Source organism: Hyla sarda, chromosome 6, assembly GCF_029499605.1.
Source record: "Hyla sarda isolate aHylSar1 chromosome 6, aHylSar1.hap1, whole genome shotgun sequence".
Taxonomy (NCBI): Eukaryota; Metazoa; Chordata; class Amphibia; order Anura; family Hylidae; genus Hyla; species Hyla sarda.
The window spans coordinates 125,705,910-125,724,713 of NC_079194.1; the positions used below are offsets into that span (position 1 = coordinate 125,705,910).

An 18,804-nucleotide genomic window follows, 5' to 3' on the forward strand; every position below is an offset into this window, starting at 1 on the left:
GGGCTCCCTAGCACTATATTTAGTTATATGTAGCACTTACTATTAGTTCAATTGTTATCCCCTATGTGGTTTTAGTTCGTAGTACATTAAAAGTTATATTTTAAAAATTATCTCGCACTGATCATGAGGATGATTTCTCAGTGATTCTCTTTGTAGTTTATTATCGGGATCAATATAAATATTGAGATCTAGAAAATTTACAGATTTGCCACCTATCTCGGAGGTGAATTTCATCCCAATTGCGTTATCATTCAGTCTGTTGACAAATTCATTGAACAGAAGTGATTCCCCATCCCCCAAAATCAAATTATCATCTATGCACCTTCCCCAAAATAAAATGTGCTGTGTGTACAAAATCAAATCATCACCAAAAACAATAGTGCTCTGCTACCCCCCCCCCCAAAAAAAAGGGGGTCACCCCTAAAGTTGTTGAGTATATTATTGCCCTGAAATCCTTGGGGATTCTGTTGGTTACAGCTCTAATGCTGACTCTATGGTTACAGACTGCAAACAAACCCTGTATAGTCAGATCATGCAACCCTCTGTCCATTTTCTTCTGTCTGTATACTAACAAGAAGAATATGCAGATAGGAAAGAAATAGAGCCCATTCGCACTATGGAATCTTTACCCCTAGAGATTGGGTAGAGATTTTGTCAACAGCAGGAGCTGCCGAAATCCACCAGTGCCAGGAACTGCGCCATCCCCATTGACAGCAATGCGGTTCATGCAGAATTCCACTGTAGCATTGAACGTATTCATTCTTTTGACCAAAACGGAATTTCTGCAAAATAATTTTCTGCCATGGTCTGTGTAAACAGGCCAACGGAAAACAAATTCACACTAATATCGTCTTCATGCAGCTGAATTTCCGAGCAGGTTTCTGAGTGGAATTTCGCTTAGAAATTCCATAGTGTAAATGGGCCCTAAGGGCCCTATGCCAGGGAGCTGATGTATACTGTAAACAGGAGTAGGGGACCCCATTGATTTCAATGTACTGTAAACAGGAATATTGGACCCCATCGATTTCAGTGGCTTGAACAGAGTCACTAAGTGACTTTGGGATGTATGCACTATTTTAAGCAGAATCAAAAGCACAGAATCAATTGGGTCCACTACTCCTGTTTCCAGTATATTGAAATCAATAGGGTCCACTACTCCTGTTTACAGTACATTGAAATCAATGGAGTCCACTATTCGTGCTTACATCCTGTTTTTGGTGGATACGACTAATGTGTGAGCACTAGAGCACTAATGCAGTGTTCACCTAGCCTTACAGATGCATGTATCGGTCTGACTATGGAACTGCTGATCCGGACTAACAGCTTGGACTTGCATCCGTAAAACTGATGCAAAAATTCACATGTAATACACTTGAGTGAAACCAGAGTAAAATGTAGCAGTATTACTTCCATGTGATACTGACATCAGCCGTCACCCCCTAACAAAGTAAAATAAATGGGCAGGAGAAAATCTGCTGTGACAGCAATATCTAAGCAAACAAAAATAAAGAAGCACTGAAGGTGCAAAGATAAATGAAAACAGTGAATATCTGAATGATTTTAGAGTCCGTTACCTACCTATTTACTATGTGAAATGTACTTCCCAATGCAAAGTTTGATCAAAACAAGAGGTCAACATGTAAGCCTCCTATATCATGGTATTTTAGCGACCCATCTGAATGTGATCCCCTTGCCGTCCCAAAGCTAAGGGGCCCACATTGGGATAAGAATGTGCATTAAGAACAGGGCTCAAGTCCTGCAGGAACTCATGGGAACGGAGTTCCTGCACTTTTTCCACAGCAGGAAGTCAGTTCCCATTAGCAGGAGTCCTGCAGGACCAGCCCTTAAAGGGGTACTTTGACCATAGACATCGTATCCACTATCCAAAGGATGGAGGATAAGATGTCTGTGGCACCCCAGACATCCGGTGCATGGAGTGAACTTTGCTCCGTGACGAATCACTGGCGAAGAGGGGCAGAGGCTCGTGACATCACGACCATGCCCCCTCAATGCATGTCTATGGGAGGGGGCGTGACGGTTGTCATGCCCTTTCCCATAGACTTGCATTGAGGGGCTGTGGCCATGATGTCACGAGCCTCCAGCGCTGCACCCAACGCTCTAAACAAATGCCGGGTGCAGCAGGGAGATTGTGGGGGTCCCCAGCGGCGGGACCCCTGCAATCAGAAATTTTATCCCCTATACCTTGGATAGGGGATAAGATGTCTAGGGGCGGAGTACCCCTTTAAGTGGAAATCTTGGGTGAGTTCCCACACTTTTTCCCCCAGGACTTGACCCCTGATTAAGAACCTCATGCTTAAAGGGGTTAAACAGAGATAATTTTTTTTAAAAACAAAAACAAAAAACAGCCTCACATCTGTCCTCATGTGCATGTCATATTTCAGCTCAGTTCCAACAAACTGAATGGAGCCAAGTTGTAATGCCACACAGACCCTGAAGACAGGGGTTGTGCTGTTTTTGGAAGAAATAAGATCTGTTTTTCCTTGATTACCAATTTAAAGTGAAAAAGGACAATAATGAAGTTTATAAGCATGAAAATAATAAAAGCTACACCTTCCACACTAATGTCTGGCTTTTATTTTTTAACTGACCAAAAAAAAAATATATATATGTATATATATATATATATATATATATATATATATATATATATGTGTATATATATATATATATATATATATATATATATAAATATATATACCCCCTAAAACTGCCAGCACTTTCTCCTGTGTTTTTGTGTTTTATGCCAGAATTTCATTTGGTATTTTTTCATTTTAGTAGAAATAGTTTTTTTAAGTATTTGGCAGTTTTTCACTGCTATCAGACTGGCATTTTTTTTAAACAAAAAAAGTAATAATGGGTAAAAAAAAATTTCAAGAAATACCAATGTTACACCCTCAGTACCTTTTTTCTTGCCATTTTTTCCTATCATAGAAGTCTACGGGAGAGAAAACAGCAAGATTCGTAGGAAGAAAAACAAAAACAAACAAAGCAAAAAAACGGCATAATCTCAGCATGCTGAAATTTTTTAAAACTGCCACTGAGCCCAAAAAAATGAATGAGATGCGGGCTGGGTACCACTGGGATACAGGAGCGACCGTTTTTCACATCTCCCAGCCGGATCCGTATTAAAGAATCATGGTGTGAATGCACCTTAAAAAAAAAAAGAAAAAAAAACACCATGTGAGTTTGGTGTTTTATAATCCTCTTTTGACTCCCAGCTAAGGGTGCGTTCACATCACATTTTTGCAATACAGTTCCCGTATACGTTTTCAATTTGAAAACCGTACGGAACCGTATTGAAAACCGTATGCATTGGCTCTCCATTGTTTTTTTTTCCCATACCCAAAACTGCAGCCTACCATGGTTTTTGGTCTGTGGGAAAAAACCGTATTGGAACCATAAACGTTTTTTGGTTTTTTTAACATGGGAGTCAATGGGAACCGTAGAGAACCGTATGTGCGTACAGTTCCATCCGGTTTGCACCATACAGTTTCTGACTTTGCACAGTTTTTTTTCTTGGAAGTTCAATCAAAAAAGTGAAACTTTATTCATAATGAAGTGAAAAGTTAAAAACGTATAGGTTTTTTTCTTAAAAAAACAGATGCAACCCGACATAATTTTTCGAACTGTATACAGTTTTTAACCATATACGGGTTAAAATTTGTACACACGTTTTGATACAGTTTAGTACGGTTTTGCGGAATCCATTTTTCATCATAATTTTTCAAAACCAAAACGTGGTGTAAATGTACCCTGACATCTGGCCAAAGCATTTTTTTACGCAAAAACACAGTGCGGCTAATATGGTGTTTTTTTGTTTTTTTTTTGGTGGGGGGGGGGGAGGGCATTTTGGTGGGGAAAAAAACTTAGCCTTGCATATATATCAGTGTCGCTTCACTTGTTATTTTTTGACATTTTTTTTGTCCTACCGATGACATCCATCGTAGAAGTCATATATGATACATTACGAAATCTCGCGGTGATGGGATCTCGCTGATGTTTTAGTGACGCAGTCCCTCATTCTGCGAATCAACGGTGGTCCCCATGGTTCTAGGCTCAAAAATGCATGGAAACCCCCATACAAATGATTTCCCCAGATCCGTACGTTAAATGTCATACATTCCGATAAATGATCCAGGCATTTTAGGACTGTTGATACATGTCCCTGTGCGTTACTGGCGGTGGCTGTTGATAGGGGTAATGGCATCGCAGAGTGCAGTGTGTATTCTTGTGTCTGGAATAAGCTCAGCCTGCAGTTAATGACTTCTCTATATACTCACTACATTGTTGTTCTGCTTCAGTTTGGGGGGGGGGGTGCAGCTCTGACTGTGCAGTGAGCCACGTGATTCTCCAGCTGCTGCATCCAGTAGAAGGAGAAGAAGAAGTGGTGTCCCTTTAAATCACAGAGTCCTTGTGTGCTGCAGGAAGGGACATGCCTGTTCCAGCAGCTCAGTCCATAGAGGAGCTGCTTCCAGTGCCAGGGCTGTGTGTGCCCAGCAGATGCCAGGGGACCATGTCAATGCTGGGGACAGCTCTGTAGAACTTCTCAGGAGCAGGGAAGATGAGCACAGGTAGGTTGTCAGCAGAGGCTATGCACTGACATTTGGATGCTGATGAAGCAGGGCTGGATGTGTTGTATACAAGGTGTAGTAGACAGTGTGTTGTGATGGGGGCATTGTGTAGGCTCTTCTATATCATTATATGCTATTGTATGTATAGGTGCAGCAGGGCTGGAGAATTGACTGGAGATGCTGCAGATGGATCACACTTTGATACAATACAAAATAACAAAATACAATTTGTATTCCAGTAATAACAATAAACAATAAGCTTTCCACTGTGTTTATTGTTTACAGTGTATCACTGTATCCTATTCAGTATTATATCAGTGCATGTAGGTCAGTGTTTCCCAACCAGGGTGCCTCCAGCTGTTGCAAAACTACAACTCCCAGCATGCCCGGACAGCCAAAGGCTGTCCGGGCATGCTGGGAGTTGTAGTTTTGCAACAGCTGGAGGCACCCTGGTTGGGAAACACTGATTTCTATTGTCGGCTTTGCTGGTTCATGTTGTCCAGATCATCACTCTCATCCCAAGTTGACTGGTAAGAGTTATTAGGACTGTACAGGGGGAGACTATTGTGTTCTACTTCACTAATAGACCAAACCTGTCTTTGTTTATTTGTCTGATGAGTTTGGGAGATGTAGCAGGGCTGAGTTTGCTATGTGGTACAGTCAATTTATAGATTTACATAGGACTGCAGGCAAAACCTAGATTGCTTTAACTAGTTTTCAGCTCTGCTACATCTATGCATGGCGAGCTCAATAAACTGGTAACATAGAGTTTTGGGAAGGAATTTTGCATTGTTTTTTAGTGTCATTGTGGGGGTGGCAGGGGTGCAGATATGGTTCTTTTTTTTGTATACCTGAACCCTCCAAAAAAAAACAAAAAAAAAACGGGATCTTAGATCACTGTTATATCTGGTTAAACCACAGAGGATGTAGTTCAAAAAAGGAATTCAGGATGAGACTTTCTAGGACAGTGTTTTTGGGATGTTGGGAGTTGGAGTTTTGCAACATCTGGAGGCACTCTGTTTGAGAAACGCTGATCTAGGAAGAAAAATTGGGATAGGTAAGACTAGGTTCACACTGCTGTTGTGTTCTGACCCATTCAGGGCTCTTTTTTTTTTGCACTGCACAGACCCTGAATGGGTCGGAGCACAACTGACACCGCCGGGTCCCAATGGATCCCATTGACTTGAATGGGGTTCCTTGTGTTTTCTTGGAGTTGAGCAGAGGAAAAGGATTGGACATGGGGTAGATACACAGAAACATAGACAGATAATTATAGGTAGATAGATAGGGCAACTATTACAAATTAATCTATAGTTATATTGATGGTGCAAGAAATAAGGAGGGTACTTGCAAACTTTTTTTTCTTAAGACAAACTCAACCTTTTGATTTATTTTGTATATTCTTTGAGCATTGAATTCTTTTTTGATGGCTAGATAAATACTTGACATTCTCTGTTGCTGATCCTCACATCACCGCCTTTTTCATCCAACTACATCTAGTGAATGAATTCTTAATGACACAGGTGCACTTTAGAAGATAACACCATTAATCCCAATTTATATTGGAATATCTGTCTGCAAGTACTTTGTCTGGCCAGCAGGGGGCAGCATGACAGCTTTGCAATATTGGTTGTACAGTATATTTCATGTCCTGGGGACAGAGCCTCTTTCTGTGAGTGTGTCCCTGAGATTTGGGAGTGGGTCATAGTAACAGGATGTGGCCTACAGATCCATTTCTTCCTTCCTGCCATTGCTAAAAGTCTCTGGAGTGCTTTTAACCCGTTAGATGCTGATGGTGTCTAAGTGGCAGGCTATTGTTATTGCATTCATTTAGGAAGATAGGCGCATATTCTAAGAACCATTAAGATCACAGGTTCTGTCAGCAGTAAAGTAGCAGCAAATGTGCTGGAGCAGTACCACATTACCCATCAGACCCATTTCCCATATCCCTAAACTTAAGTTCCATAAATCCTTCATGAACATTTCCCTCTTTCTCTTTCCTGATCTCCAGGATAATGTAAAGGATCTTGATTCCCCCATTTCTGTACACTTCTATTCAGCCATTCCTTATTTATATGTGCACTTGGGAAAGCTGGGTGACAGGCAAGATGGATGTCATAAAATCTTGCAAAGGTGTTGACAAGTAGCATTTAGAGTCCTTGATGGCAAATTTTTCAAACTGAATAGGAATTTACCCCCTACTTCTACACTGCTGTTGTTATTTGTCATACAAAAGACTGGGAAAGCTGAGTGACACGACTGTGAAGACAACATTGGTCATAGAAATACACATCATGGCATCTCTTTAAACCAAAATATACATTATCTATATTAACTAGAATCAGTTAGTTGCCCTTGCAAATTAAGTAGAACTGGCCTTTAATAAACATATATATATGTATGTATATATATATATATATATATATATATATATATATATATATGTTAGTAGCCGAAACATAGAGCTGATATTTGCTGAATCCAAGGGCACCAATTCAAATGCACATATTCATGCTGTACAGATCCATAATACATTACTGATAGAAATCTTTGGGTTCATACTGTACCCTTGTGAGCCTTGATTTCATATAAATGTTTTTTTTAATATACATATTTATATGCAATTCTTGAGGGGAAAATGTGGCTTGTTCTTTTAGATGCTGCATTACACAATTATTTTCCTCTCGAAACATGGCTTTTAGGCTGGTTTAACGTAAGCATAATACATGCGCATTTTTACCTCTGTATTACTAACACAAGTCCCAGTCTGACCTAAGGTCGAATGACCCGAACTGACAGTGTTCATAATGCAGAAGATGTAATATGGTCTTGTGATATCAGCCATAGGGGAGGATTTTATTTGGCACCTTATGGCAGCATACAGAGGTCATGTGATTCTGCTATATGAAAATACAGGGACCCAGTTTGCTACCATACAGACAGTTTACAAGGGGTTTGATGGGGCTTGAATGTAATCCATGACTAGGGTGTAAATTGGAGGTCCAGAGGTAGCCCTGGGGGGGGGGGGGGCTGGGGGTCTCTGCTACATAAGGACATGCCAGTATTATATATGCAACATGCTAGTTGGGGCCTGTTGCAGATTTTGTGTTGGGGCCCGGGAGGTTCAGGTTATGCCTTTGGTCATTGGTATTAATCCCTCCCTTAATGTAAACACAACAGCGCAGGATTTCCATTATGTCTAGCTATGACTGACTATTTTCCCATTTCCTTTTTAGCTATTACCTGATGCATTTAAAGGACCTCTATTAAAAGTCTCTATACTGACGTGATATTAATGTCTTTTTATTATAACTGATGATTCACAGTTTCAGGGAGTTCTAACTAAGTCCGAGGCATGTTCTGACTGATTTCAGAGCAGTTGTGAAGAATGTCACAAAATGTTATTATGGGCAGGAAGTGACCTCAGTGACTGATTATTTATTGTCCCACATAACTTCCTGCCAACAATCAGCCTAAACCGCCATGCTGTTTACTAGGAAACTATATCATATGTCCCAGGGGTACAGGAAGGAAACATTTCCCTGGAGGCCAGTGCCTACAAATTCCTCATATAGCTCGGTGGATAACAAGATTAAGGCTCATAGAAATGATAAATCACATTCTTTTATAATCCTGACATTAAAACATGTACTAAAATCTCTAAGACAGGGAAATGAGGAGGCTTTAGAGGACATATCTGTAATTTGACGTGATGGTGCAATTCTTAGGTGTTATATGTTCGATCAACTAAAAAAACGGTCAACCTATTCAATAACCAGTCATTGTAAAATTCACTGGACCATTGACTGTCCTATAATTTAGATGCACCAATAATTTTGAAAATATCCCCAAAAACTAGCACAAATAGAGCAGCCAAGACAAAAGAACCCAAAATGTTAAAGGGGTATTCCATAAGTTGCTGCTGAAGTTGAGTTATTCTTTTCTGTCTGACCACAGTGCTCTCTGCTGACCCCTCTGTCTGTCCCAGGAACTGTTTAGAGTAGCAGCAAATACCCATAGCAAACCGCTCCTGCTCTGGACTCTGGACAGTTCCTGTAATTTACAAATCTGTTTAACTTTCTGGAGCCAGTTGGTATGAAAAAAAAAAAAAAAAACATTTTCATGGAATACCCCTTTAAGCACTAGTGGCAAGTCTTCTAGGTGCATTGGCTATATTGCTCACAAGATTCAGTATTACTGATCCACTAGAAATGACTTTAATGAAAAATTGATGACCCATTATTTGTTTTACGTTTGGGGGGAAAAAACATGGCAAATCCACTTTGAAACTCCATGTAGCTGTTGCCATGGGTTATGTTTGAACCTAGGACCCCAAAATTGCAATGTTAACCACTGAGCCACCCACCATGTGCATATATATATATATATATATATATATATATATATATTTATATGAGGCATAGCATCTGTAGAGCAGTCAGGAAGGAGACTTAAAGGGGTACTCCGGCACTAAGACATCTTATCCCCTATCCAAAGGATAGGGGATAAGATGCCTGATTGTGGGGTCCCGCCGCTGGGGAGCCCCGTGATCTTGCATGCAGCACCCCGTTAGAATCAGTCCCTGGAGCACGTTCACTCCGGGTCTGAGAGCTGTCATGCCCCCTCACATAGGCTTGCATTGAGGGGGCGGAGCGTGTCGTCACACGGGGGCGGGGCTGTGATGTCACAATGCTCCGGCCCCCATGATCGCCAGTAATCAGACCCGGAGTGAACGTGCTCCGGGGACTGATTCTAACGGGGTGCTGCATGCAAGATCACGGGGTCCCTAGTGGTGGTACCCCTGCGATCAGGCATTTTATCCCCTATCCTTTGGATAGGGGTTAAGGTGTCTTAGCGCCGGAGTACCCCTTTAAACCCAGTTTGCCCCATTGGTGCAAGGGTCATGCAAAAAGTTTTAAGGGGGAAAACAAACACCAGACCATTCTATGCTGGGCTGCAAAACTCAGAAATATCATGGAGACTTATTTTCATCATTACTATGGGGGCTTCCCCTCATCTATTTATTTTGTTATGGCCTGAATGCTTCCAGTTAAGAAATCTCCAAAAGATAAAGCTTTGTGAGTCCTTATTTATCTTCCTTACATTTCTTTGTATGCTCTTTCATACAGACTTTGAAATTTCCTGTTTACAGAAGTTCCTGATTTTCAAAAATTGTCTTTTCTTTTTATCTTCTAGAAGTCACCAAACCTGCTCTTGCACCAAAACCACAAGGTCTTGATCCATTCAGTCCCAAGTACTCTTCTCCTCTGCTCTCAAAAACCGGTCTAGTCCATCAAGCAAAATCTATGTCCAGGGGTCCTAAGCCTCCAATTGCCCCCAAACCAGTGTTATCGCCGGCTACAGAAAGAAGGTGCATAGAGAATGAGAATAATTCCTTGAACAAGTGTTCTAATGGGGATGTGGTTTGTCCTGTGGAGATCTACGATGCTGACCACTACAGGCCAATGTGTGATGAATCAGAAACTTTGGACATGACCTATGAGGATTATATTTCAGTACCAGAAACTCAGTTGACAGATGAGGAATGTACAGACTTTGATTGTGAAAAAAGTTTATCTTCTGAGGGACCTGTAGACCCTTGGAATGCAACATCTGAGGAAGGGGACATCACAAGCTGTAGTCCTTCTCCAGCTGGGGAGGAGGACAGTGGACTCCCAGATAGTATACCCTCAAAGGAAATAGAATCTGGGGACTCTACCGAGGTGGATGACAGTGACAACACTGATGCCATCAGCTTAAGGTCTTCATCTACAGCTGAGGCAGATAGCTTGGTGCCTCATTCTGGTTCAATGCAGTTTAAAAATGACCTTGGAGATATAGATGATTTTTTACCTTTGGACAGCAATGAATGTAATGTAGAATCTGGGGAAGAACATGGGGATAAAGATTTAAATAATATAGAGTGTGATGAGGATATTTTGACAGAAGAAGATTGCCAATATGTTAATGATGGCAATGCCAATGATGAAATTGACTGTGAGGTCTCTTTGGATGAGACTCCTTGCAATAATTGCCAGTTGCCAAATTACAGTGATGATGATGGATCTAATTCAACAACTGAGATTTTAGATATTGGGTCAACTGAAATTTCTGTGTTCTCAGAGACAGTCCAATGTGAGAATGAGACAGCTCAATGTGAGAATGAGACAGAACAATGTGAGGATAAGACCACCCAATGTCATAGTGAGACAACCCAATGTGATAGTGAGACAACCCAATGTAAGGATGAGAAAGGCCAGAGTGAGGATGAGCCAGTCCAATGTGAAGATGAAACAGTAATATTCCAGTGTGAGGAAACTCCAGAAACTGAGGAGTATCTTGCTACAGATGTTTTGGTGAATGAAGCAGAGACCACAAAGGACACTAATTCCAAGGTGGTGAATGATGAAGATTTGCATGATTTTAATGAAGACTTGGACTACATTGTAATAGATCCTGGAATTAAAAAGGAGATTCAGCAAGAATCTAATGAAGATTCAGAAATCAATGAAATTACTGAAGCTATTGACGAAGCATCACGTGTTGATATTAAGTTTATTCAAGACATTGAAGAAGCAAAGGAAGTATCTAGAGATGACAATATTGATGACAGCTGCCAGATAATTCCATTTGAATGTGAAGGTAATGATGAAGTGAATGAGCCACCAGATGTAACTCAAGATGTTGGAAATGTACAAGATGACATTTTGGCCAAGATTGGACATATAAAAGGAGACATTTTTGCAGCTGCAAATGACAAAGGAAGTAACTTACATGATGCTGACCCAGCTGTAGATACTCAGGGTGATGTGTTATCTCTAAAGAATGAAGCTGACACAGTAGAAGTGTCACCTGTAGACCAGGAAACAGAGGTCAAGGAGTTTACAGTGGACAATGAGATAACTGTGGAAGCAGAAGAGGATGAGAGCAACCCATATGTCCTAGAGGACAGTGCACAATCCAGGAACAGGAAGCTGCTCGGCACAGAGGAGAGAACTCCCAGCAAAAATGAAGAAGAGATTATGATGGAAGAATTCAGCCATAATGAGGGAAACCATCTGCTCAACATAGATAGAAAAAATATTGTCACCAGAACAAGATCCTACTCGGGAAAAATCCCAGGGAATGTTCCTGAGACAGTGCCTGAGGAGACTATTGCAGAAATGGAGTCACAGCCATCCAATAGTGACCTCTTAATGAACGCTAAGTCTGAAAAGCTGGAATCTAAGCCTATAGATTTCATAAGGGCTTTACCAAGAAAGCCAAGTCGTTTTATAATATACCCAAGATCCTACTCAGTCGAAGGCAGGGAAAATGCAGCCTCAATGTATATAGAGTCTGATATTAACTTCTCTCCATACATGATTAGCTCTTCTGGAAGTTTTTCCCAGAGAAACTATCATACACACAGTGGAATGTCCACACCAACTTCACTGGTGGACATTCCTCCACCCTTCCAACTTGCCAGTATTACAAAAAAGCCAATTACTAAAAGCTCCCCTTCACTCTTGATTGAGAATGACTCTTCTGAGAAGGGCATCAAGAAAAAGAAGTCCTCATTTAAACGGTTCTTAACCTTGAAGTTCAAGAAGAAGACAGAGAACAAAGTCCATGTTGATGTCAATGTTTCTTCCTCTAGATCATCTTCAGAGTCCAGTTACCATGGTCCATCCAGGCTAATTGACCTGGAGAGAAGAAGTGGTGCGAACTCTCCACAGTTGCACAGTCGTTCCAGTATGCCATGCCACCCAGATTCTCCAACAGCCATGCTTTTCTACAAGGACATGAAAAGGAAAGGAACCTCCAAGGCCTTTAACCGGAGTGTAGCAAGAGTGGAATCCTTTGAGGATCGTTCCCGGCCACCATTTTTGCCTTTACCTTTAACTAAACCCAGGTCTATTTCTTTTCCCAATGCGGACACCTCAGATTATGAGAATATCCCAGCCATGACTTCTGACTATGAGAACATCCAGATTCCTCCTCGAAGACCAGCCAGGGCCAGCACCTTTACGGAATTCTTTGAAGATCCCAGCAGAGCCTTATCTTCTGCAAATGAGAATGATGGATATGTGGATATGAGTAGCTTCAATACTTTTGAAGTCAAGCAGCACCAGACATCTGAGCAAGAGGCTGAAAGGTATGGTACAATGTCTGAAAAACATGACCTTTTTTGGGCTCTTGCAAAATTATTTGAGATCATGTTCTAGGACATAAGTACACAAATGTTTCCCCATCTCTACCCCAGGACAGACTGCTACCACTACACCCTATATAGCTAAACCCTGGGTCTAAATGGTCATAGTAATATTTTAAGAATAAGTGTAATATTAGTGGGTACATTTAAACCTATTACACAGCCCCAAAACTGTCAAATGAGGGAGAGTGATCCAGGCTTGAAGCACTCCCACCAAATTATTCTCTGGCCTGTTACTTAACTTCATGATGTAAATAGAAATGCAGTTAACCTTGTTACTGGTGCCTTTATTACAAAGCTATGCTTTTTACAGCCAGGGACCAAGAAGAGCAGTAACAAAAGTAAGCGCACTTCTATTGACATGGTGTAATTTATTCACGGGTCAGAGTTGGTGGGAGTTCTTCTTTAGTTGTAATGCTTAAAGGATCCATCACATAATCCTTTTCAGGGTTGCTGACAGTCTGAGAGGGATCATATAATACACAATAAGACTTAATAGAACTAGGAAGGGATTTTTCCATCAGATGAAATAGAGTCAAAGTGAACAGTATTATCATCATATACATTACTGAGAGGCATAGTAACTGTCCATTTTCTACTGTAAGTAAAGATTTGGTACTCTCTATGTGGGTTTATGGTGCTCGAATAGGGTCCCAATCCTTTATCAATAGTAGAAAATAAATTTGGAACTCTTAATTCAGATAATGAAGTTTTATTCCGCAATATAGCAATCTAACAGAATACATATGACGTTTCGATCCAAATAGTGGACCTTCATCAGATATCTGTAATAAATCAATATAAGGTCATAAGAATCAGACCAAAAAAGAAACAAAACATGAAAAACTGTATATACACCAGGGAGAGACGAGGATCAGGAGACAATTTATAAACAGGGTAAGGGTAGGATAGGATATGATGATCAGTACAGGGTAAGGTATGTAAGGGTGTTATTATGATCCTGTCTCAATTAGAACCCTTCGGCGTTCACATAGTATCAAGGAGGATGGTTTGATATATACAGGTAGTATACAAGAAATATAGCTATATACACATCTGTGTATATTCAGACATTAATAATGGTATAGACTGTCTGTTAATACAATAAAGGGCAATTAAATGTTAGAATCATTGCTGGGGATCACAACATCAGAAATTAGGGAAATTGGCCACAAAAGAAGAAATATATAGGGAAACATTTTTAATGTATACAGAAATATAGATACAACTTATTGGTGAGCCCATAGCTTATAAGCAGGTAAATAGCATACAGATTGGGAAAATTGTATACATAGGAGACAGATACTTGACTATCCAAGGAGAACCAGCCACAAATAATCTGTTCAGAGTATATGGACATCATATGGAGGGGGAAAAATGCAGAGCAAAAGCACACAGGTATCTAAGAAAATCTATAAGGAAACTCAACAGGGATACGAGTATATAGTAATAATGCATAGTACTCTCCTGCCTCCGCAGCAATCTATAGGTGAGTACTATGCATTATTACTATATACTCATATCCCTGTTGAGTTTCCTTACAGATTTTCTTAGATACCTGTGTGCTTTTGCTCTGCATTTTCCCCCCTCTATATGATGTCCATATACTCTGAACAGATTATTAGCTTATAAGCTATGGGCTCACCAACAAGTTGTATCTATATTGCTGTATACATTAAAACATTTTCCCTATATATTTCTTCTTTTGTGGCCAATTTCCCTAATTTCTGATGTTGGGATCCCCAGTAGAGATGAGCGAACTTACAGTAAATTTGATTTGTCACGAACTTCTCGGCTCGGCAGTTGATATCCTGCGTAAATTAGTTCAGCCTTCAAGTGCTCCCATGGGCTGGAAAAGGTGGATATATTACTAGGAAAGAGTCTCCTAGGACTGTATCCACCTTTTCCAGCCCACCGGAGCACCTGAAAGCTGAACTAATTTATGCAGGAAAAGTCATCAACTGCCGAGCCAAGAAGTTCGTGACAAATCGAATTTACTGTAAGTTCGCTCATTTCTAATCCCCAGCAATGATTCTAACATTTAATTGCTCTTTATAGTATTAACAGACAGTCTATACCATTATTAATGTCTGAATATACACAGATGTGTATATAGCTATATTTCTTGTATACTACCTGTATATATCATACCATCCTCCTTGATACTATTTGAACGCCGAAGGGTTCTAATTGAGACAGGATCATAATAACACCCTTACATACCTTACCCTGTACCGATCATCATATCCTATGAGTCCTGTTTATAAATTGTCTCCTGATCCTCGTCTCTCCCTGGTGTGTATACAGTTTTTCATGTTTTGTTTCCTTTTTTGGTCTGATTCTTATGACCTTATATTGATTTATTACAGATATCTGATGAAGGTCCACTATTTGGATCGTAACGTCATATATATTTTGTTAGATTGCTATATTGTGGAATAAAACTTCATTATCTGAATTAAGAGTGCCGAATTTATTTTCTACTGTCCATTTTCTTCTGTAATAAACTCACTTTCTAGGGCACATTTACACCTTGATTTTGCTTACACATGGCTGGTATATGTTCACAACCTATCAAAAAGATATGCTGACATACTCTCAGGAGGCCCAGTTTGTTTAATGGACCAAACATAATCTATTAGTGACTACATTCAGTCCATTTCCTGAACTGTCCAGGACTAAACACTGTAGGACAGTGGTCTTCAACCTGCGGACCTCCAGATGTTGCAAAACTACAACTCCTGGCATGGCTGTCCGGGCATGCTGGGAGTTGTAGTTTTGCAACATCTGGAGGTCCGCAGGTTGAAGACCACTGCTGTAGGAGATCATGCTTCTGCATACATTCAGTAAATGGACCGAGCAAAATAACACTAATGAAAGCTACAACCTGTCCAACCAAAAAAAAAAAGTAAAAGTAAAAACCTTTTGGACCCTCAAGGTGGTGACACAGAAATGGCTTTTTTCTGGAAATCAAGTTTTCATTGTATTATAAAAATAATGTATAAGCCAAAATACAACGATAAAAAAAAAAGGTTTGACTATTAAGGCCCAAAATAAGCCATTTTTAGGGGTTAAAATATTCTGCTGCATATGCCACTTGTTTAGGAACAGGTTGGTGGGGAAGTATGTGCAAAGCCTTTGGGGTGACTGCATATTGAAATACAAGTGAAGTGTTTACTGATGCAGGAGCACCTGCCCTATGTAGGAATAGCTTTTTTAAAGACACAGGCCAGAATTTATCATTGTAGGTGTTAGTGAAGCATTTTTTTACACCTTTTTTGTGACCTGCACAAAATGTATCATATGCTCTGTGACCATTTAATAAATTTGGTTCTCCTACACATTACAGCACACAAAAAAGGTGTAGAAAAATGCTTCACTTACACCTACAATGATAAATGCGGGCCTATGTGTATTGCCAAAATCAGTGGATTGTAACTCAAAATCTGCAGAAATGTGTAAACCAAAAGGCACAAAAAAGGGCAAATAAACCCTGTTTTGTGCCTTTTTTGTGCCTTTTCTAGACACAAAAAAAGTCTAAAGACAATGATAAATGTTGGCCACAGTGCCTCCTTTTTTGCACTTGTTTCCCTTGAGCTACGCCTGTTTATCACATGATTTAAACTGCAATTTACACGTGTGACAGCACAACCATCAGATCTAATAGGCGTGCGGTTTTCCGTCATTTGGGTGTGATGACTTGATACAATTATCAGGCAGTGAAAGTGTTAGTCGCCTTTGTCGCAGGGTTGATCTGTCTGTGATTGGTTTTTGCAACACAATAATTGCTGAGTATGACAGGGCGTGCTGCAGTACTTGAGGCTGAGCTGCTGACTAAGCTCCAGGCAACTTTCCCCTTGGGGTTTGTAGGCTGCATTTTTCCGTGGAGCAGCCGGATAATATCACATACAGTAGTACCTATTATCTCGCCCGTGATGTTATCCTCAGACTTCATTATAAAAATCAGGTTGCTCGATTAGACGTTCTACAGCACTCCTCTGATTATCCTTAGCCTAACACTAATTGGATAATGACTAGTGATGTCATCATAGGGGAGGAGCCAGCCTTGACTATATTAAGATGCGTTATATTGCTCACTAGATGATAATGCATCTGCAGTTACTAAACTGACCCTTAGGGAGCTCAAAAGATGCCAATGTCTCAGAATACCCACAGCTACAGGCAAGCTAATTACATGGCGACACTGTGATTGATTCCTCCTGTATCAGTGGCCTTATAGAGCAAAGCTGTAATATTAGTGCTTCTTCTTGTGGTTTTCTTACTGACCTACACAGAGCATGTTAGTCGCTCTCTGCAGGATTTGCTGGTATACAGTATTGGGCTGGGTTCACACAGTATTTTGGTCAGTATTTGTTCCATATTTTGGTCAGTATTTTTTAGCTAGAACCTGGTATGGGTTCAAGTACAGAAAAAGGTGAATATATTCCCATTATAGTATTATTCTATGTCAATTCCACTCCTGGTTTTAGCTAAAAATACAGACCTAAATGAGTTCTAAAATATGGACCAAATACTGACCAAACTGACATACTAAGTGTGAAACCAACCTAAGGGTATATTCACACAGGCGATTTTACAGTGAGTTTCCTGCTGTGAGTTTGAGCCGCGGCGTGTTTTGTTTTGTATTTTCTGAAGTGGACCTCAATGTCTGCTGCAAAAAATCCACCACTGCTAAAACATGCTACAGCAAACTCGTGGTAACCCACCCATGTGAACGTACCCTGAGGCTAGGTTTACATAGCAAATTGTCTACCCGGAAAATTTCTGCAGACAGTAGGCGCCAGATGAACATGCCAGCACTTGGAACGCTTGGAAATGAGCCATCTCTATAGATGGCAATGACATGTCAATTCTTTATGTATAGGCTGGAATTGGGATTTCTGCCACGGATATTCCACCATGTGAACAGTGCAGCAGAATCACATTGAAAACAATGGGACTCTGCTGCATCGGAATTTCTGAGTCAAATTTTTTCGCTGGATTCCACTTTAAAATTCTGACGAGTTAAAAATGGTAGTTTCATACATATCATTATTGGAAAATGCCTGGAAAATGGCTGTTTTTTATGGCTTTTTTTTTTTTAAACCAAGGCTGTGCATTGCTAGGGTTGGTGTCACCCGGTGCGGTAGAAAATGGTGTCACCCCATACCTAACTCCCCCCTCAAAGTAAGTTTTTAGCCTGTTTTGACAGATGCCACTGGTGTAGCGTATTGTGAAAAATTCCAGTATAACAATCAAATATACCAATTGCCACAGAATGGGAAAGCGCTTAAGAAGATTTCACCATTTAAAACTATAGTTCCCAGAATTACTTAAAGGGGTACTCCACCGGAAAACATTTTCTTTTAAATCAACTGGTACCAGAAAGTTAAACAGGTTTGTAAATTACTTCTATTTAAAAATCTTAATCCTTCCAGTATTTATCAGCTGCTGTATGCTCCACATGAAGTTCTTTTCTTTTTGAATTTTCTTTCTAGTCTGACCACAGTGTTCTCTGCTGACACCTCTGTCCATGTCAGGAACTGTCCAGAACAGGAGAGGTTTGCTATGGGGATTTTCTCCTACTATGGACAGGTCCTAAAATAGACAGAGGTGTCAGCAGAGAGCACTGTGGTCAGACAGAAAGGAAATTCAAAAAGAAAAGAACTTCCTCTGGAGCATACAGCAGTTAATAAGTACTGGAAGGATTAAGATTTTTAAGTAGAAGTAATTTTTTTTTACTTTCTGGCACCAGTTGATAAAAAAAAAATGTTTTCCAGCAGAGTACCCCTTTTAAAGGAAAACTGTCAGCTTGCTTCCCCTGCACTAACCAGTGGTACTGGCAGTGCAGGAGACGCTGATCAGTTTGATGCCTTACGTGCCCGGATCCGCCCTGCTGTTTGACCGAAATCTTCGTTTTTCTGTACTAATACTAATTAGGTGCTAACTGGCATAGGGCGGGGGGGGGGGGGGGGTAACTGGCATTCTGACATCAGCGGACGCTGGCCGCAGTGCCGC

General features: G+C 40.4%; 1 protein-coding gene and 1 long non-coding RNA gene across 8 annotated transcripts in view; one reads left to right on the top strand and one right to left on the bottom strand.

Annotated features, from left to right (window-relative positions):
• Positions 1-18,804, bottom strand: part of LOC130276075 (uncharacterized) — an 82,529-nt gene that overhangs the window by 40,974 nt on the left and 22,751 nt on the right. The gene's annotated exons all lie outside the window — the stretch shown is intronic.
• Positions 4,428-18,804, top strand: part of FGD5 (FYVE, RhoGEF and PH domain containing 5) — a 154,247-nt gene continuing 139,870 nt past the window's right edge. For 5 of the 6 annotated variants that reach the window (XR_008845008.1, XR_008845009.1, XM_056524936.1 and 2 more), the window contains exon 1: positions 9,789-12,729. Coding sequence is in view for 4 of the 6 variants with exons in the window: in XM_056524936.1 (XP_056380911.1) it covers positions 9,899-12,729 (2,831 nt within the window). In the remaining 2 variants the exon portion in view is untranslated. Of the gene's footprint in view, positions 4,593-9,788; positions 12,730-18,804 lie in introns of those variants that run through there. The other variant, XM_056524934.1, reaches the window with a different exon arrangement.